The sequence below is a fragment of the Vanellus vanellus genome (genome assembly GCF_965231255.1).
Source record: "Vanellus vanellus genome assembly, chromosome: 1".
Lineage (NCBI taxonomy): Eukaryota > Metazoa > Chordata > Aves > Charadriiformes > Charadriidae > Vanellus > Vanellus vanellus.
Window position 1 is genome coordinate 71,651,409 of NC_138905.1, and position 21,456 is coordinate 71,672,864.

Genomic DNA, 21,456 nt, shown 5'->3' on the forward strand with positions numbered 1-21,456 from the left:
GATGCTCCAGTTAAAATATCTCTTAACTGGCTCCAGAGGGGCAGAGTCATCCCCCGTCCTCTTCAGTTGGAGCAATTCTGACCAAGAGGTGAGGTTTCATACATGGTAGTGAAGCAAAGCCAGAAAAAAGGGAGTGGAAAGGGGATTTCAAGGTTGAAACGTCTGTACAGTAGACTCCTTTGGGGCAGGCATAAAACAATCAGTCAGGAACTTTTGCATGACTCATAGTTTTGACAGAGTAGAACTGATTTCAATACCGGACTAAAGATTTGCTCTGCAAATGATTATTGTATACGATCTCACTGTTGGGGAATTTATTTCTTTACTGACAGATTGTGGAATAATCCTATATATTTGAGGACAATTCTGTACAATCTGACCCTGGGAGAAGCAGGACCTTTACCACAGTCTGTGATAAGGGATTCCCATGAGTTAGATTTTCGTGAGTATTGACTTATGTGATTTGGGGGAAACCATTTCACCTCCTTGATGACGATGATTTCTCCCTCTCTTTTCCTCCCTATTCTTTCTTCTCTTAACTCTTTGTGCCTGGAACTTTTTTACTGGTGACTGAATAACACAAAGACCCAGTTTTGTGTGGGTCCTCTGCATATGTAAACCCTATTGCTACTAGTAAATAGTAGAAATGCTAAAGTCTGGGGAAAAAAAAAAAAAACACAACCAATCTCACACACTCCTTTACTAATTGAGCTGCAGCTTAGGAAATGTGGATAACACAAGATTTTGTTTTTCTGTCTGGAAATAAATACATGACTGGATTGCATAGTCTGAGTTTTTAAATGTGAAAATTATGACCATTACATCTGTGATTTGAAAACGTGTCAGCAGAAAGCAGAGAGCGATATGGATACGTTCTGAGGGTTACTGCCTTAGGGTCAATTGAAACAAGCAGATCTATGGGGCACAACAGCAGAAGGAGCAAGCAATTGCAGGTGCAAACATGCCTGAGGCTTGTCTAACTTCAATTAAAAGAAAAAGTTTGATAGTGCTAATCATTTCTGTCCCTTTACAATTTCAACAGCCGCTGGCATTGCCTAGGCATTTTAGCTGCATGCTGGTAGAATTGTGAGCTTGGGAGGAAGAGACATCAGGAAGGGTGATAAAAGGTAGTAGGAAACAGAGGTGCAAACCTGCATTTTCGGGAGAAATGGTCCAAATGAGTATCCAGAGGTCAAAAATGGAACAATTACAGGTCTCCGAGTTTGCACCAGTAACAAATACCTGTCACCCAGCATTTTCAGTTCTTGCGAATGAAATCGTGAGATGTACTTATGATGGTGTGCCTGTCAGGGCTGAAAGGGTCAAAACCCCGTCTGAGAACCCATGAGGCATATGAGTTGGTCCTGACAGCTGAGCAAGGCTGGACGTAGTACTGCGTTTTACCCCTTTCTCCCCAGCAGCCTGCCCCTCGTCGCTGCCTCGTGTTACCACAGAGGCCGAATATCACAGCAGTGGGCAGGTAGGTGTCTGCACCGCGGTAGCCCCATTCGTGCCGTGGTGTCTTACTGTCAACCCACCTCCACTCATGGCTCAGGCTAATGGGCTGCCTGTGGTGTCCCGGGGCTAGAGGACTGCGGGATAAAGGCAGAGGAGTTTGGTAAGGCCAAAAAAAAAAAAAACAAACTTGAACTGCTACAGCAAAGTCTCTCAGAGGTTAGTTTTGAAAGCCCTTATTTTCACTGACTTGCTTCCTTAAAGGGTAAGATGCTCTAGTGGTCTTACTAAAAGTTAGGTTTCCTATTTTTGTGTTAATCTGATTGTGCTCAATTTTTGTGTGTGAGTTCTTGCTGGGTTGATTTGCTGCTTGTAGAAATATTTTGCAGCGCACGGATGTGTGTGGATTAGTAATACCTGATGGACCGAAGTCTAATTGGAGAGAGAGATACGTGCATACAGGAGAGAAGCCTTGAGGAAGACCATTTTTCAGTGTCTTTAACCGAGATCAGAGGCCATGATAACTTAGCGAAGGAAGTTTTCAACTCCAAAAATCTACATTCAAATTTTGGCTAAGGTGTTGAGTGAAAGTCAGTCTACAATGGCTTGAGCTGGCTTCAAATCGAGTTATTCGGAGACCTTCTGTAACACGCTGTATGCTTTGACTAGCTAAAAAGATTAGCCGGGGCTGTGGCAAGCAATTGATGTAGAATGGCAGAGGGCTGCCGCCTGCTATCCGTTATTCTTCCCAGAGGTAAAATCCTATCTCTGCTGCTGTCACCAGCAGCACTTCTTTTGATTTTAGTGAGAATGAATCTGATTTATATGGGCCTTGTGTATGATCAGAGATGTGTCCAAATCAAGCCTCTGTAACTGATTTTTCATCTATCCATCTGAATTAATCAACTAATTGTGAGCAATAACAAAGGAAAGAACACATGTCAAATTTCAGATTTTCTAGCTTGAGGCTTGAGTGAGAATGAGGTGTGGATGTGGGAGGGGGGATTGAATTTAAACGGGCTTTAGTTTTTTTCAGGGAGAGAGCAGGAGAAGTTGCTTCCATGGGTGATGCTACATAGTGGGCAGTACTGTTGGAACAGAGCTAAATCATCTCTTTGGGAAAGGTAGAGCTGAGTGAGAGAGCAGGTGAAAGAGAAAGATTTGCTATACTGGCGACTCTTATGTGCTCCAGCAGAGCCAAAACGTGTTTGTTTCCAGTGCTCTTTGTTCATAGTAGGTCAGACACAGAGGAGCCACCGAGGATGTGGTATGGGCTCGGTTGTGTTTGGATTTCTTTTGCTAGGGACCACAACGAAACACAGCTGTAGCAGGTCTGAAGGTACCATCTTTTTAAATGACAGCTGCAACATTTTCTTCTGTGAATTTAGCCTCGAGGATCTTATTCACTCTCTCTTTCAGATCTTTCAGATTGTATCTCATCTGCTTTTGCTTTGTGTAATCAACCAATTAATAAGGGCTTGAGAAGCAGGCAGGGATAACGGGCATACGCTTTATAAAAGAATAATCGGGAACGTGAAAATAAATTGTATAGATTGTAATTGTTTGCCTTACCTCTCATTCTTTTGCACCACATTAGTCCTTGTAGTACCTTGGGGAAGAATATAAGATAAGATGGCCATTCTGGGTCAGACCAAAGTTCTCATCTAGCCAAGTGCTTGTCTTTGACATGGACTATTAAAAGGTGGTTTGGAACCGTGATAAGAAAAAGTAAAGGCAGAGAAATCTTTTTCCCAGTACTTCTCCCCTATCCAGCAATTAGCGTTTTAGAGAACTCCTAAGCTAGAATTTGTACATATTGCTGTTCTCCTGCTTAGGTATTTTATATGCTTAGCTGTTGCTGTTGCAAAATCCCACAATTACTACCCTCATGGATCCTGTGAGGTAGAAAAGTGGTATATTATATCCACATTATGGATTTTGAACTGAGGAGCAGAGAGACTTGAAATGCCACCACCTAAAAATAGATTAGAGCTGTTACAGTTCATTAGCACAATAAAAACTTTGGAACAAATTGATACCAAGCCTGTCCTTAAAAATCTGACCTCTCTATAAACTTCCTATTACAGTACTACATGATGAGACAAGGGTGACTGCAACGCTGAAATTTTATGATAGTTCTGTTTTGCTTCACTTTCCCAGTAAATGCCAGCGACCTGATCCTATATAGTATGACTTCAATTACACAGGGTTGCTTCCAGCTGACTTTCAGACTGCAAGATCAGGTACCCCCAATTAAAGACAGAAAGGTGTATGGACGTGCGGGACGTTCGTCAGAAATTTGCAGATTGTTTAAAGGGATTTTCAGGTTGTTGAAAATGTCAATAGCTCGTGACACTATGACATCACACTGCCAAAATAAGTAACTTGTAGGTTAGAAGGACTTTGTATAGATGGGAGAATACATGCCAGGAGGTCTAAGCTTATAGTAGGCAATGTGCAGGAGGTCTCTTTTATCACTTGGACTATACTGCCTTGGCACAGTGCTGCTACTCTGTCTGTGGAAAGTTTTCAGTGCTCTGTCCTGCTTAGTTAACTCGCGACGCTCCCTATCACTATTATTTTAGCATCTCAAAATCACCAATGTATTTATCTTCATACTACTTTGAAGATGTAGGGAGGACCTGAGCGCTATTCTCTAAATGGGCAGAAAGATATAAAGTCCACACTGGTGGATCCAGGGGCGCACTGGTGGTACCACAATGTCTAATCTTCAAGTACCTGGCTCCAGGATTAACGTGTGCTCTAAGTGAGTAGATGGTATTAAGACTTTGAAGACAGACGTGTGTCTTGTATCCTGCTCATTTCACAAGCTTACATCCCCTTCTCCACTTCCGCTTCATAGCCTGGGAACCTCACCTCCAGGTAGATCTTCCAGCTGGCCATACAGAACACAGCAGAGGTGATTCCCTTCCTTTTTTAAGAGGACTCTGAGGTTAAGAGAGGGAAGAGGTCTATTATAACGCTCCCAAAATAAACCAGAAATTTTCCTTACTGCTGCAGTCTCAGTGGTGATATTTTATGACTTACATGATGATTGACAGACTAAGGAACAAATGTGAGGCTGTAATTCCAAATTAAGGACATTTGTTAGAAATTTATCTTGCTTTATCTTTTTTTTTTTTTTTTTAATTAATAGGCGCTTATTGTCACAAGGCTACTGTGGTCCAGAAAGGCATTTTGTACAATGAGTACTGAAATGCTCTGCTTCAACTTCAACAAAAGCCATCAAAATACTCTTATAGCTATTGCTACATGATTATTGTTCACAGCTCACGTTTGGTTAACTGTGTGGCATCTGTTTTGGATACTTGGGTATTATGCTGTAATCATGAATGGCTAATCAAGCTATGTAGTAAGTACCTAAAAGTTCTTACTAATGTAACTGTAAGAGTTAAAAGGTCTATATTATTTTTTCTTATTCTGTTCATCCAGAAGGCTGGTTACAATACTTGCAGTGTATTGGCTGGATGCAACTGATAGAAGTTTTAATGACCTTGATACAAAGAAAGGCTTAAACGAAAATTACATATTTTGAATAAGAGATAAAGATGTTTAGAAATACTTATGGGTAACGTAGGATAAAACCCAAGTTTCCTGAAAGAAGATAAACATTAAAAATCTGGTCTTTCTTTCCAGATCTGTTCATTCAGTTAGATGAATAAAATATGTATGTCTTTGGTGTAACGATCTACTGGTAAGGTTTTTCATACCCATTATTTTATATATGTGTCTCCTCATAAAAACCACACTGTTGGGAAGAACATAAAGAAAAATAATCTCATTTATAGTGCTGTAGACTGTAGGTAGAAAGACTACTTTTCTGCACTGGAGTTTGGAGACGCTTACGAAAGGAACCCCAGATTTGTATATGACAAACAAGCACAGCCTGGATCCCAGCTGGATACAAAGAAAAATCCATAGATTGTGCTGATGTTGGTGCTTCTTGCTCTTTTCCTTGCCAACTGGTTTGCTTATGTGTTTTATATCAAAGGACAGTCAAATTTTTTTGGTGAGATTTAAATCCTGATACGCCTGATATCCTAATCTTGGCATCTGTGGAGAGATAGCGTCAGGACAGGGAAACAAATTTGTCATCTCATTATCTTTTAATTTGGATTAAAAACACCTCTAAATAGTTGGCCTTCCAAAGTGGCTCTTTCTTGATATTTCTCAATGGCACAACATACCACATTGCTAAACGTAAATTGCTCTTGGCTAGTTTTTCAAAGTAATTTGACAACATAGTTTGATTTTGCTCTAACATAATCTAGAAACTGTTTCCCAGCAGTGGGACAAAGGGAATGTGAAGAAACTATTATACAGAATTCCTTGCAATTTGCTCTTTTCTTACACCGCCTCTCATGTTTTGCTTAACTATAGCAATCTTCCTAGGTTCAAATGCTCTAGTTAGATGTATTCAGTGATTACATGAACTGTATGGATTTCATGCCTTAGATGAGACTTTGCTTAGAATACTAATGTTACGTGCTTTACAATAATGCAGTGAATCCCAATTTGGTTTTGATTGCAATAATCTGGAGTCAAATGTGCAAACCCTTGCTAATTTAAGTTGATTTTACCTTTATCGTTTTGCATACTACATGATCTAGAGCCACACAAACAAAAGCTTGTTTGGACTTACCATGCTTTCCTTTTCAGAAAACAGAATTCTTTTTAATTAAAAACACTTTAAAAAAATCAGTATGTGTAATTGCTAACACCTGCTATGTGTTACTAACAGATGTTTCTTACTTACCTAAGGGAACTGTTATAATTACACTATAAGCTTATTGGAATGGCATTTAACCAAGATAGTTTAGGAACTTTAGGTGGTGACTTTGTGTTATTTTATTCATCTTTCCTCTAAAAAACTTTTAAAAATAAACCAGCCAGCCCTCCTCACTCACCTCCCGAGCTCATATTCACCGAACGCAGTTTACCACAATTAAGCTTTGGATGTTCAGCCTCTCCTTGCTCCTCGGTCCATCCCTGAGCATCGAGGAGGAGTTTGCATGTGTTGTTCCAAGCGTAGCGCTGGAGCCGGTCTTGGCAAGGCCCGGGACGGGGCAGTTGTGTGAGGTCTTACGAGTCATGCTAATAGTGGGGTTTGAGGAGCGCAGACTTGCTGCGTGGTCTTAGACAGCCCACTTAACCTCTCCCTCTCTCTTGGGGGTTGGACTAGATGATCTCCGGAGGTCCCTTCCAACCCTGACCGTTCTGTGACTCTGTATTCTTCTCCATGAAATACCAGCAACGTGGCCTGTTGGGAGGCCTGAGTCAAGGGTCTTTGCCCAGGGTTTTGAGACCTTCAGATTGAAGTGGAGGTCAGTACGGGTAGATCTGAGTGTTGCCCTGTCACTGAGACTGTGTGGTCTGGAGGCGGGCTGGCCTCGTGGGCGCTGCGGAGGTCTGCCAGCACGGCAGGTTGCAGGAGGTACGGTGGATTCCTGCATCTTCAGACTCGACTGCAGAGCACGACACTCCGCCTTCTCCCTCCGCATCTTCATTTATGAAACTAATCACACAATTACCTGCAGGCATGTGTTAAATATGACACCGGGCTCTGCAAAATAATGGGCCAATTGCAAACAATGAATAAAGAGAGGCAGCTCCATTTATAACTGCTGTTTCAACAGAGCTGTGTTGTAATCAAAGTGATCTGAGGGTGACTCATTAATTAATTGATGTTCTTTTTTATTATGTGCTATTGAGTTAATGAGTAATTTGTGCTAGATAAGTCTCTGAACACACTGATTACGTGAGATATTTTCTGGGGCTTTCATACCAATGACATGCTGAATAGGTGGAAGATGGTATTTGCTTATGTATACTCATTATTAGCAGGTTCAGGATGAATATAAATCAGGAGAAGGGCATTTTAAAAGGTATTACATACATGCAACCCTTACTTTAAGGCTTTAAACAGATACTCTTCAGCTTTTAATGCCTTAAATAGTATTAAAATCACTTCCTTTACAATACTTCTATCACCCACAATTGGCAGCTTCTAGAAAGGGTGCCTACACAAAAGATTTTTACTGGGAGCATGTTTGTGCTAATGGCCTATTATCTTGCACATATTGTATTTTGGTTTCCTTTTGCAAGGTACTGAAGTGAACAGTAAACAGGTTTGGTCTGCATCATTGGACTGAAGTAGCAGAAATGTATTAAGTGAATATGTAATTGGGTTTTTTTTATCTAAAGTGGTATTTGAAAGAATAAAAACACTGTTCTTATATACAGTACACACTTTGCTTTCTGTAGTTTGAGTTGTTAAAGCTTTTGCTTTATTGAAACCACAACATCTCCAATGCCATAGGAGTTTTTTATTCATTAAACAACAAATGGCTAAATTGATAATTTAGTCTGACAACAGCAGCACAGTGGAAGCTTTCAGAAGAATCAGCTAAATGTATAAAATTATACCCAGCAATCACTACAGACCTTCATTTTTGACAAGATTTGTTCTAGGTACAGATGACTGTAAACTACCTACTGCTGAGAAAATTATAAGAAGCTGCTGTATATTACGTTGAAAAAAGCCTTTAAAGTACTTTGTCTGTACAGGCAAAACCTTGCCACAGTCTCTGTTTGTTTCTTTTCCCCCCAGTCTCCCTTCTCACTGACCACTTTTCAATCTATTTTCCTCAAGTCCTTTTATATGTAGGCAATTAGGAACATTTGAGGGGTCGCTGGATGATTTTTCTTTATTTACATTACATGAGCATAAATTTGAGCAGTTCGGGAGGGTAGGAAGAGGCAAGAAGGTGTGCTTAAAAAAAACAACCCAGCAAATATGTTAAGCAAGATAAAAATACAATTATGAAACAGATCAACTTTTAGCCTTGGTCACTGCTTCTGCAGAATCCAGGCTGTCCTGATTCATCACCAGTCATGGCAGATAACAGACACAGCAAGTTATGGTTGGCAGAGGAGCTTTCTACAGTTGAAAATCGAGGTTTGATAATTTGTACTTTTCCGTGTGGCTTAAAAAACAGCAACCCCAAAATAATAGATTTTTAAAATTATTCTTGTCATTATTTTTGTCTGGCTAAACTTAGAGATTTGTACAGATAGAGATAAAATAACCTCAAGACAGGAGATGCAAGTGGAAGCGTTCCCGCCTGGCAAATGAGCATACACTGAGCGATGGTCACTAGCAGAACATTTTGCTGTACGCAGACAGAGCGTGTTGACACACACAGCGCCGGAGAAGGAAACCTAAGGCAGATAACTCAAAGCAACCCAAAGGAGTGGTCTAGACCTCTGTCACAAAGATCAATAAAGCAGTCTGGCAGATAATATCTCTTCAATATTGTCTTATGATATCATACTTTTATTATACTTATTGGAGTTGTACATGTTTCCATTAAATATTTCAACTCCCAGTTATTATGTTAACAGCCAGGCAAGATGGAAGTTTGAAGTACAGGAAAATGTGTAATCGATCTTTGACCTACCTCAAACCTAAGTTTATACTGTATCCTCTACACACAAATTTTAGATATGTATGCGAACAAGATATATGAGCTTAAAGTGCTCAAAGCAATGCCGTACCATTGCAGCACTTCAAACAAGCATATCAACATTTCTTTACCCTTACATCAATTAAGGTTGGTAGAACGGTGAGGCTATTTTTTTCTCCATAGCAGAACCACCCTCCTCTTCCCCATTTTGAGCATATGTCACAAAACACACACATGCACATGAGTAACATGGCATGTAACAATAAGCCACTGTTTTCCCATTCCACTCTCTTAATTTACCCTATAAAGAGCTGAGCAGTGGCACTTCGTGGTAACGAGAGAGCACTTTAGCATTTACAGAACTATTAGCGTGTAGTTGCCTCCATCCCCAACAGTCTTCCACAGGCTTAATTGGATTTGGTGCTCTCCTACCTCAGATCTGTGGTTACCTACTGCACACGTGAATGCTCTGCTTCTCCCAGAATGTCCTAATGCTACTAGTAACATTTGCATGCATAGCTCTTGGTTTTCTGAAGAGCCAAAAAAGCTTTACAAAAGCAGTGTATGCATTAGCCCCGTTTGGCAGAGAGGGGCAACTGAGGCACAGAATCGAGTGACTTGCCCGAGCTTACAGCAAGTCAAAGACAGAACCACGGTCCCTTCTGTCCTGTTCCCCAGCCCTATTTCTGAACCAGGGATTTCTATCCAGTCTGTAGTCTACTAGTGGAAAGCAAAAGAGACGTCTTTCTGGCTTCTAACTGAAAGACACAACAGAAGGTGGAGGAGAAAATTGAAACTGGGATCAACGTAAGATAATATGATTCTTCCCTTTCTGGCCATCCTCACCTTCATGGAAAGGACAACTTGTTTATTGCACTTGAAGTAGATCTGGAAAAGCCTAATAGTACCTCTGACATCAACTGCTTTGTTATCCCAAAGACATTAAGGGACTGTGGAAGGGAGTGGAAGAGACTTGTGCTCAAGGTTAGGAAGGAAGATAGTCCGCAAAATAGTTCCGCATGGTTTCTCAAATGAAATTTAGCCCTATTTCTTCTAATTAGCAAGAACAGCCTGAGGAGTTGTTGCATTTCTTACTGGTCCTGTAGGAGTCAAAGTCAAGTTTTGCGAGCCATGCTTATTTTTAAAAGGGTTCACAGCCAGAAACAAAACCACACTGTAACAATAGTCATTAGAATTAAATATCCATTTCTAAATCAAGCCACCGTGCAGTGTACTCCAAACCATACACTAGAGGAATTACCCCACTGCATTACAAAGTTTCTTTCCCCATCCCCAGGAAAAACATGTTGAAACTGCACAACAGGACAGGAAGAGCAGGTAAGGACAGCACTGAACTTGAGCAGAGGTGGGGCTTCTTACTCTAAATAAAATCAAGAGTTTAGCTTAATAGTAACACAGGGTATAGTGGGTTTCTTTTCTTTCTTTCTTTCTTTTTTTTTTTCTTTTTTTTTTTCTTAATGTTGATTAAATATGCATTTAGCAACTTTTTAAACATTCATCCTGCTTTCCTTTGCCAAACACCTGTAAGCTCTGTCAGGGACGTGAGTGCTTAGGGACATCTTGCTGATGCAAGAGCTGCATGGCTTTAAAAACAGAGGTCCATCTCTCCCAGAAAATGGACTGCTTGCCAACAGTAGCTGTCAGCAGTGACTCTACCTCTGTCAAAAGGATTTTAATTGCCAGTATTGATGGGACAAACCTGTAGGATGTTGGCATGGACAGCAAAGTACCTCTGCAGTCGAGCTCTCACTTTCTGTACCGATATTTCAAAGTTTTGCCCCATCCACATCAGCATTTAAAATACTTTCAGTATTCACTGAGGTGGGTAGTTAGTAACCAGTCACTCTCCTAGTGTCAGCTCGGGGTCATTTCCTCAATGTAAATAAGCCCTTTAGAGGGGGCTGTTTACAGTGCCTTCTACTTTCACTTTTTTTCCAGGGTTTGTTGAGGACACAGCCCCAGAAAACTTCAGGGTTAAGCTCTGATTTTTTAAAAAAAAAAAAAAAAGAAAAAGGAAAGAGAGAGAGAGAGAGAGACCCCTCAAATTTAAAAAATGTATATAAACAGAAGTCCTCTCCCTTTCCTCCCCCCCCCCCCAAATTAAATGATTTCAGAAAAATAACATATTTTTTATATATATATATAAAATAAGATACCCAGAGGCACTGGTTTGTATTAGGGCTTAATTTCCAGCTAAATTAAAAATCAAATCCAGGCATTTTGAATGCCTAAGGGGCACAAAAGCAGCACCCAAAATCATTAACTTTTGCACCTTTTATAATATATCCCAAACCGGTCGGATTTGTTTTTCAAAATTTTGTAGTAAAATAAAAGTGCTCTTTGACGAAAATCTATGCAGTTAAACAGCAGATGCTTAACCCCTGAAAAATAGAGGCTTATAACAGAAGTGCTGATAGACCCTTAACCATAGCGTCATTAGCAGCAGGTGCTGCTAGAGTTATTAGTTTTCTAAATAGTTTTAATGTAAACAGTATTCTTAAGCTCTAAGTGTAGCATAATGGTTGGGATTTGCTCTTTAATTCTTTTTACTAGAAAGATACAGCTCATTTAAAATAGCTGGTAGGTACAGAAAGCATAAATATACAGGAAGTTTAGACACTGATTGTACTAAATGCAACAATACAAAGAAGCAAACAGGAACACAAATGGTAACACAATAAAACTGTATTACATTTGTGCTTCAAATATTACAATACATTATATACAATAGTCCAAAATAAACATCTCATGCCAAATGACACAAAAAGAAACAAAAAAACCCCAAACAAACCAAAAACCCCAAGAGCAAGCAAAAAAGAATCCAGCTGTATGTACAGTACCTTTTTAATTAACATTCAACTCTGAACTGGAGCAATTTTCACTACATACAGATGCAGTCCGCCTTTTATTTCACGCAACCATTCTGTCTCCCTAGATCTATGCTATTCAGTAGGTTCCTGTGTCATTTCTTATATACATGTTGAGCAAAAAAGATAAAAGAACATAGTGCTTTGTATTCTTAATGATGTGGCATCCGATCAGCGAACCTGGGGTGCATAACCTTCTTTCATTAAACCCTCCTCATAGTCTGTCTGGCACAGAATCATGTTGTTCTTCAGGAAAAATTTGTCTCCGACGCAAAATCTGAAATTACAATAATAAAGGGGGGGGGGGGGAAATTTCAGGATCAACGATGCGGTATGATCTTACACGTAAGGATTGTAAAACAAGCGTTCACGGTTCCGTTGCACTGACCGCACGGCTCGCGCCTCTGCTGCCTCTGTCGCAGCGCACGCAGGCATGTGTGCACGTACGCGAAAGTCGGGCAGAGGAATTGCTCTGGTATCTTAGAATGAATCCTGTGCTTTCAACAAAATCTCGTGCGTTCAAGCGCTTTTCCTTCCCCAGCCGAGGACTTCATTGAAAGCCACAGCGAAGACTGTGGGAGTCTTGGATCAGGTCACTAGCACACAGATAAAACAGAATAAATATCCCAGGCTGCTGAGCTGAGTGAAAAGCAAATGTTCTGCTTTCACACAAATCAGAAGGAAAACAAAGAAGGAAAAGAAAGATCGTATGCAGTGGGAAGCTCATCTGAGATACGTTTGTCTTGTGCAGGTGTACCGGTAAGAACTTTGTGTTATATTCCAGTCGGATATTTTACTAGAACCGATTTAAACCAGTGGTTCTGGGAACCGTTTCTAGCATACACACAACTTTACGTACCCTGGGATGCAAACTAGAGACACGCAGACAGGTATGCAGAGAAACCTTTTCCTTTTTTCCTGTAGGAGTCGATTAGCAATTTAGTTACTCGGCTAACTACTCTCTCTCTCTCGTGGTATCAGTATACCTACCTTGTTATACTATTACGCGCATCAGAACGATCTGATTGCTACAAAACGCTACCGAGATAGTTCGTTTGATTTTTCTCTGATGAGCAGGAAAATCACGTAACGCTAACGCTGCTGGGCAGCTGGCTTCAAACTTCGAGCAAAGTGGGATTTCCCAGCTAAGCAGTATGCTTGAATATAAGAAAGCTCTTCACTGACACCCCCCCTCAACCCTTCCCTCCCAACAAAGCCAATCTTCTTGAAGATACTTAGGGAGCAAGTGAATAGGGCCAACGCATAGAAAAAGAGTTTCCCTAGTGACTGCCTTGGCAGGGTTACGTGCCTTTGTTTATAGTGAACTCTCCAGCTATAAAATATATTGGGAGGCACTGCTCACATTATTCCAATTAAAATGAAAGAAAGTAACCTAAATGAACCCCTTAACATTGATGTGAATAAATGAAACCAGTTTCTACCAGCTAATTATGGATCTCGCTACATAAAGTATTGTTTAATGTGTAACGGATTATAATGTCCTTTTTTGTATAATTTCCAAATGGTGACATCTTGGACACAATTAGGGTCAGATATAAATGCTTGTGTTGTTTACGGTAGATTTAACAACAGAGTAGCTATGGGAATAGCTGTATATGTATTTAATTGTAACAATTTAACCTTCAAATAGTAGTGCCTGCTGTAGTTGACCCAGTAAAACTACGTAAATGACACAGGTTGACCTGCCTGACCTCTGATAGTGGTCTCTCTTTATCAGATAGTCAATTTCTAATGATGTTCAGGCAGAAATCTTCGTGAATTGTCACAGATTAAATTGTGTATTGAAAGCAGTCCTTTAATGTTTTGTGAAGTTGGAGGCTTAAATGAGTAGCAGTTGGACTGATTTACATTTGTGAAGATTGGAATGCTAGACAAACAGTGAACCCATTTATTTTCCAACTGGGTAGCTTTGGAAATTTATCCTTATGCTAGCTAAATAGATAGAGGGAAAATAGTGTAATAAAAAAGTGGATTGAAAAGAATTAGCTCTGCTCTTAAAGGAAAATTGGTTTGTTTATTTGTGGACTTTTTTTTTTTTTCTGTAGGATTACTGCCTGCTGCTGGTGATGATTGAAAATAGAGATCCCGAATGATGATCCCGAAACCTTTAAGTTATTTATGGTCAAGACTCTTTTATAGAATTTGCAGGTTCCTGCTATCCTTCCCACCCCAATCCTGGCATGTTACCCTACTAAACCTAGAAAAGGATTTTGAGTGGATGTATTGAAATGTACAATTCTTGAAACAAACAAGGTCTTTGGCAGCTTCTCTAGTTTCCATCCTTTGTATTTCTGTCCATCGACAACAACGCTGAAAAAAACCTCTTGTGCGTTTTACCAGATTAGGTAAAGGAGTCTTAACCAGTGCTAATATGTAAAAGTGTTTTTCCCAAAGAAGTCACATTAAAACAAAAGGAAAAAAAAAGTCCTTCTTAGTGTCTCTTGAAGGAACATACGCATTAATGTGGACTAAAGCAGGAGAAGTTAGGTATCGTGACAAATCAGTCCTTCTGTTACAGTCAGCCCAAGGTCTACTGATGGGGACTGAGCGGGGGATGCCTGCCCAGCAGCGCTCACCACACCAGAGGCGTCTCTCCTTGTGGGTCAGGCACCAGTGGGAGACAACCACCTCTGTTTACCCAGCAGAAAGCACTAACTCTGAACTGTGAACGCTGTTCAGCTACGTATTCCTTTGTGTTCCAGCATCACACAGCACTTAGCAGACTAAGTTGTTTAAACCATTTAGTACATGAAAAATATGCTGCTGAAGTGCAATTCACTTGCACAGCAATACTTTCGCATGTGACTTGTTGCAATGTTGCTTCCACCAAAACCCCGGCTGAAGGATTTTTTTCCTCAGCCCTCGGAGAAGTGACACGGTTTGAATTAAACTGCACCAGCTACACCAGGGAGTCAGGATGCCTTTCCCAATAAAAAGTGTCAATGCCTTTTGCTTTTGCTATGTTAATATGTCGAGCCAGAAATGCTCTACCTATGTCTACATGGCATTTGACAGCTTTATGCATGAGTGGCTTTAAACGTACAGAGTTCCACAAATCATTTACCTTCCAAGCGTACAGCTGTCTTGTGGAGAGGCTGCCAGTGGCCTGTCTAGACCCACTTGGCTGTGTGATAACCTGTGGGGTGGGGGTCTGTCTGTATGGTAAGACCCCCTCTGGGTTCATCTGGGGCTGCGTTTGCACGCCAAGGGGTGTGATCCTCTGTACCTCGGGGGAAACCTGTTACTTGCGATACTCAGCGGTCAAATTCTGCAACAAGTTTTTGCATTGTGCAAGTTCAGCGACTGAAACACACAGTTGGCAAAGACTGACAGTGCGGCTTACATGTGTCCCTGGGTATTATACGTGTGAATTAGGCACTCATTAGGTGACAAGGGGTGAACACTAGGTGAAAAACATTTAAAGGTGGCACGCTAGCTCCTAAGTAGGATGACACCAGGCAATTAGATGGCAGAAATATAACAAATCCTGTCCATCCACACTGTCAACCTTATTTGACTCTTAAAAGCAGATTTAGCCCCTTCTGAAGTCAAAGAGCTAAGTCTTGCAACTACTTCAGATTGGTTTTGCACACTCTAGGATTTAAGCCTGCCTCAGCCTTAAAATGGAAGGGTAAATTCAAACCTAGCCTTCCACCTCCAGTGAGTGGTTTTTTTCATGGAATTGGCATAGGATGTAAATCAGGGCACAGTTTGGGCACGTATATCAAATGGAGTCAAGGAGCATATTGAGATGCCACTGGGTTAGGAGTATATAATGAGGCAAGACTATTACTCTTCTAGCAGGCAGATGGTAGTCTTCAGCCTTCCCTAAAACCCACACCCAATTTATTTAATAGGCGTGCAAGATGAACGGGGAAAAATATACAATAGGCTGCATTAACATGCCAGATTGGACTTACCACCATAAATTGATAATACTACTTTTGACACGACTGTGACATTAGTAGAATGACCATTATGATTAACCTACATCCTAGAACTCCTGTCCTATTTTACAATGGCAAAAGGAAAGCCATTTATATTACAAAATGACCTCTGTTATCACCTTGTTTGGAAGGGGAAGGTGTGCCTAGACTAATCGCAAGAAGTATAAAACTTCCATTTTGAGAAACAGATATTTCATTGTTCGCAACAGATATTTAAGGAGATCTCACTGCTACCTGTTCTCTTTTCTGATGTACAGGACGTGTGTCAAGGTACCGAAGACTTCTTAAGAAAGCGAGAGAAATATTGCGGTGAACAAAGATGGCTGTGGGTGAAGTGCCTCCTCTGGCAATGTCAGATCTTTGTTGTTGTAGAAAGAAACAAAGTCTGGAAGCATTTAATTGATTTCCTCTAGGATAAAGAAAGCTCAGACTTGCCACACCCACACCCTTCCCCTCTGCTTTGTGAACTCAGTGATGCAACTTGTCCTCTCCTTTTCCTCCTTTCCTCTTTTTCATAAAGCTCCTTTGAGTATCCAGTATAAGTCAAATTAATGTTAATCTATATGCGTCACTAAGAGAACAAAGCCACTCTTTTACATCACAGCTCATCAGTCCACACCTGTGGTTTACTAATTCTAGGGTTCGGTCAAAATGTCCGTTTATCGTCAAAGGTTGGAAAGTGGAAGCTGTGCCTGGGTTTGTACATTTTTACCAGTACGATACAGTATACACACAGAATCCTAGTTCAGCTTACAATGACAAACCTCAACTTGGTGTGCTTTTCATTTACAATTTTTTTAAAAGGAGGTACGGAAAATGTATTAATCTTTATCCTAAATTTAGAGACACTCAATGAAAATAAGCAGTATTCATGTCTTCAGAATTTCTAAAATGACCACTCATGCAAAAATCTGATGTTGGTGTTTGAAATAAGGACGTCCCTGGCATTGCATTCTCTCCCCCCTGCTTGACAGAGAACAAAGGCAGCATTGTGTGGGCATTTTTCAGTTTATGCTGGAGGTAAGTGTTTACAGCTACATCAGGACAGCGATTTAAATGAGTGTGTAACCATTTTCAGTCCAGTTCCCATTAAAATAAAGGCTGTTTCAGATAGAACAGTTGATTTAAACACCCCTCAGTGATAGCAGATGGGAGTTTTAAACCATACCCTGAGCTGACTTCAAACAGCAGAGAGAAAATATTGCAGAAGTATGGAACAAGCTGCTAAAGCAGCCGACAGAGCGAAAGGAAGGACACGGAAACTCTGGAAAGTGGGAAAGCCGAAGGCAGACTGAGATCATCGCTGTAGTCAAAAGTGTCAAGCAAAGATACAGCTGAGCCCACTTGCAAGATTTTCCACTCCATTTTGCTAGTCACACACATGCAACCTGACAAAGTGTGAAAGTCAGTGTCTGTTTACAAGTTTATTTTTCCAGTGGTTTCCTTTTTTTTTCCTTTGAATTTTCCGCAGAAATTAACTATATTGAGGCTACTGCCAGTGTGAGGTGAAGTGCTTCTGAGGAGGAGTTTAATATGTTTACAGAGAAGAAAGGGGAGCACTCACACCATTAAGATGACTGTCACTAAGCTCTGCGGGTATTTAGGAGATGGAAAAACTTCAAATTAGGAGTAAGCTGGACAGAAACATGAAAGATAAGGGGATGCTAAAACCTTTAGGCTAGGAGCAGAGCTTAATATTCACAAAATCCCTACAGCTTTAAGAATCAGTATCAAGAAAAAAATGGGGAAAATATGTCAAAAACTGGCTGGACGGAGCAATTAGATCCTAGAGCTGAATAGCTTTATGAAAGGCAAAATATGTGACGGTGCCTATTTGGCCCCAGGGGACTAGGCTTGGTGGCTCAGAAGATCTCTTGCAGTCCTGTCTACATCTACAGTCCTGTCTACAGTCTGTCTTCCTAGAATGCAGTACGTGAGACAATGCATTTTTCTTCTCACTCTGAAAATGTAGCCTTCAGGAGGCCAATAAAAGGGGACAGGCACATTATGAGTTAGTTCAGAGATGGCGTTTATGGCCCAAACAAAAGTCCCCTGAAATCAAGGGGGTCTAACTACCATCCACACTGAAATTTGAGCTGGATGGTGAGCTGTAGATACTCAAAAATAATAAACCAAAGAGTGAAGTTGAACATAAAAGCAGAAAAATCACCTAATCTTTCAGAAAAAGCACTAGGCAAAACCAGGCAGGCCTCTTTCTCACTGGGCCAGGATCAACTCTTTCAAGGGTAGGAATATGAGGGTCACGCAATAGCAAGACTGAAGAACGGGCTGCCCCAAGGATTGGTGCGATGTGAGTTTATACAATTATTAGCTAGCTTGGAAGGCAGAAGGGACTGGGAGGAGCAAGAAGGCACAGAACATCAGAAGAAATTCAGCGTTGGCAAAGACAAAGTAATGCAAACCGAAGAAACGATTTAGTCTACTCGTGAATACTCTATATATTCTGTTACGAAAAAAACCTAAGTGGTAGATGATAACTGAAAATATGAAATACGGAATAAAACAGAGAGCATTATATACTCTGCGGCAGTACTCCAGATATGTTGTACTTTTATTGGTATAAAGAATCACCCAAAGGATTTAAAATGTAATGGGGGAAGAGAATGTGAAGGAGGGGAATACGATCAAACATATATGTCTTGCAATAGCTGCTGAGCCTTGTTACCTCCATTGGTGATTTTTGGATATCGCTGATGTGTTTGTAAATAAAAATATTCTTTTCAATAAATAAATTCCACATTAGGGATACTGATTGGAGTGAAAGGAAAGAGCAGATCTAGAAAACCTCAATAACATTATTTTGCATGCAAAGGGGCAGCACGGAATAAAGAAAGAAAATAAAACTGCTATCTTATTAACTCATCCTCACTCAGAATCTGCTGTTTGGTTTTGATTAGCTTAACTAGAGGAAGAAAAAAGAATCCTGAGAAGGGCAACAGAAATTATTAATGGTATGGTGACTAACAAGATTATTCAGTTTAAAAGAAAGGAAGAAGAGATTTCATAGCAGATATAAAAAAAATCCAAAACTGGTGATGGGGCAGGTGTCTAGCATTTCTGGTTTTTATTGTTATACAAGTAATGAAAACCAAAAGATTTAAAGCTGTTTATTAACGAGAGAATGTAGTCAGTGGGATGCTTTGCCATCGGAACCACAGAAGAGCTATGTTGGAGCATCCATGAAATAGGATTTATTATAAAAAAACAACAGAAGTAATTCTTCAGAGTGCCACTAGCCCCAAATTGTGAGGAAGAAAGTTACCCTACAGGCAGCCTGTTTTATTTAGCTCCATGAGAGCTACTGCAGTATAATCAGGATTAGGGCCACTTTTGAGAATTTCTGAAATTCTTTGAAACTTCTGGAACTGCTTCCTGTTGTGGCTACATGAACTACGCTGCATTTCAGGTAAATGAATTCTTGTGTTTTCAGCCTAAGACTCCTTTAAGACTATTTCAGTAACCCTTTGCCCGAACTACATGCAAAGTAGAAATCAAATAAAAGACTAGATTGAAGGCTCAGGAATGACAAGGCTAAGAATTATTAAATATCCCAGGAAAGCTCCGTTTCAGAAGCACCTAACAGCACTTTTGGCGGAGGATCAGTGGCCCCAGGGCAGAGTATGATGTATATTAGCTGCAGAGTATGATGTATATTAGCTGCAAAGTGAAACTGTACATTAGTTCATACTTGTAATGGTAAAAGAGGAATATTAAAAATAATCACAGCAGCTTCGCTTTTGGGGGGAATAAAAGAAAGTTCACTTCCTCATATCCAAGAGTGCTAACTATGATGAAAATCTTTTGCACTCAGGGTAACAAACATTGTCTGCTTTGCTTGACTGATGAAGATTAGCTGACTTCTTACATTAAAGAAGTTTGTCTTGTATGGGCTGAAGTGACAAGACAATAACTAAGTGCTAATTGTGCATAACCAACGCTAAAGATATGCAGCCCCATTATGGCATGTAATAAATGAAGCGAACAACAGAAATATATTAGGCGCTTTAATAATGATACTAGAACCGTGGTTTGAAAAAAACAGGGATGTGAAGGTTTAAGAAACAAAACCTAGGCTTGCGCGCGTGGTCTTACTTAAGCGGGTATTACGGGAGGCTCTGCCTGCCTTAGAATACAGCCTCTTAGTTCTGTGGCAAGACAAAATTGATATAGGACTTTAAATAGCATTAGAACCTATAATTACTTTGCATTATTATATAGTTTAAGCAGTGGTTATTACTTGCCTGGTATTTTAATTTCCCATGCAACATGATGAAAAAGGTCAATTTGGCTTTTTTTAAAGAGCGTAATTGTAGTGTGCTACACTTATTAGCAGCTGTACATTTTATGGTTCTTTAGGGACGTTTGATTTTTAAATGACTACAGTCTTACAAAATAATACACTGTAGGACAAGGTGAGTTAGCAAAGCTTATTTAGAGCTGTATCTAACTTTTTCGTGTTAGACTATTGTCTTCCTCATTTTTTGTTACTTCCCTAAAAAGGTACATCTTGTGTGTATTCCCACCTGAAAATGAAAAAAAAATCTGAACGCTATAAAACTCTGAATGGGATCATGCAATAGCCGAAAAATAACTGAAAATAATAGGTACATTAAGGAGCGGACATAATTGGTTCTCTCATTTCCTAGACCTCAGAGAAGTTACTGGCAAAGCTGCTGGCAGCTCTTGCGGAGTCAGAAATGGAGTGCTCAGTGAAATCTTTGACAGGATTTGGCCACCACTCTGAACGTCGTTGCTGTAAGTTTGGCTGCATTCGCCTCTGAAAAATTCAGTTGTTACACTTTTGCCATTTTTGACATTCGTTCTGCAACTGTACCATATGGGTGATGCTTCAGAACAAAGTGTCAGGTTTGGATCCTTGGGATTTTTATAACCTATAGTTAGGATATGGAAATAAAAATATGGCATAAGAAGTCCAACGCTGCCACAGAGAAAATGGTGGGAACAACATCTTTTAAATTTAAATGATTACAGTTCTGGCAACAGGAAGAAACAACATGTACTTTAAAAGAAATACATATGATAAAAATGAAGAATTAAAGTGAAATTAATGTAATAATGACAAATCGTACTGCTATGCTCTTCTGCAGAAAAGGATCTCAAAGCCCTTTATAAATATTAATTAATTAAACCTGACAGACAGCCTTTTGAAGGAGAGGAAGTAACATTATTCTTTTTTATTGATGTGGGACTTGAGGCACAAAAAGTTTTCTGGCCAAGGTCACGAAAGGTGTTCTCTATCAGTCCCAGGAAAAGTATTCAGGTCTTAGTCCCAGTCTTGGGTTTCCACTACTGGTAGATGTTTCCTCTTCACTTGAATGTATGTCGGCACCGGTGCCGAATTAGCACTTAACTTATGGAACAGACCCAAGAAATTCTCTTACCTCTGATTACAAAGTTGACATGCAAAACAGTCCAGGTGATAAACATTGTCCTTTGCTCTCATCACCATCTCAAAAGCAGGTATGAGCTTACTGCAGGCAGCACAGTTTCCCGTAACACCAAATAACCTGGAGATACAGAAAGAAATACGTTCCTGAAGATGCTTAACTGAAAAGAAAACCACACTTTCTTTTTTTAATTTTTTTTTTTTCCCCCCGGCAGTTGCCTGGCCTTTGA

The 21,456-nt window shown here is 40.1% G+C and overlaps 1 protein-coding gene across 1 annotated transcript in view; it reads right to left on the reverse strand.

The window, feature by feature from the left end:
- Nucleotides 1-12,001: 12,001 nt before the first annotated feature.
- LMO3 (LIM domain only 3) overlaps nucleotides 12,002-21,456 on the reverse strand; it is a gene marked incomplete at both ends in the record, with an annotated part of 55,893 nt that continues 46,438 nt past the window's right edge. Inside the window, 2 exons of the mRNA XM_082480403.1 lie at nucleotides 12,002-12,107; nucleotides 21,222-21,347. Coding sequence (XP_082336529.1) covers nucleotides 12,002-12,107; nucleotides 21,222-21,347 — 232 coding nt within the window. The remainder of the gene's footprint in view (nucleotides 12,108-21,221; nucleotides 21,348-21,456) is intronic.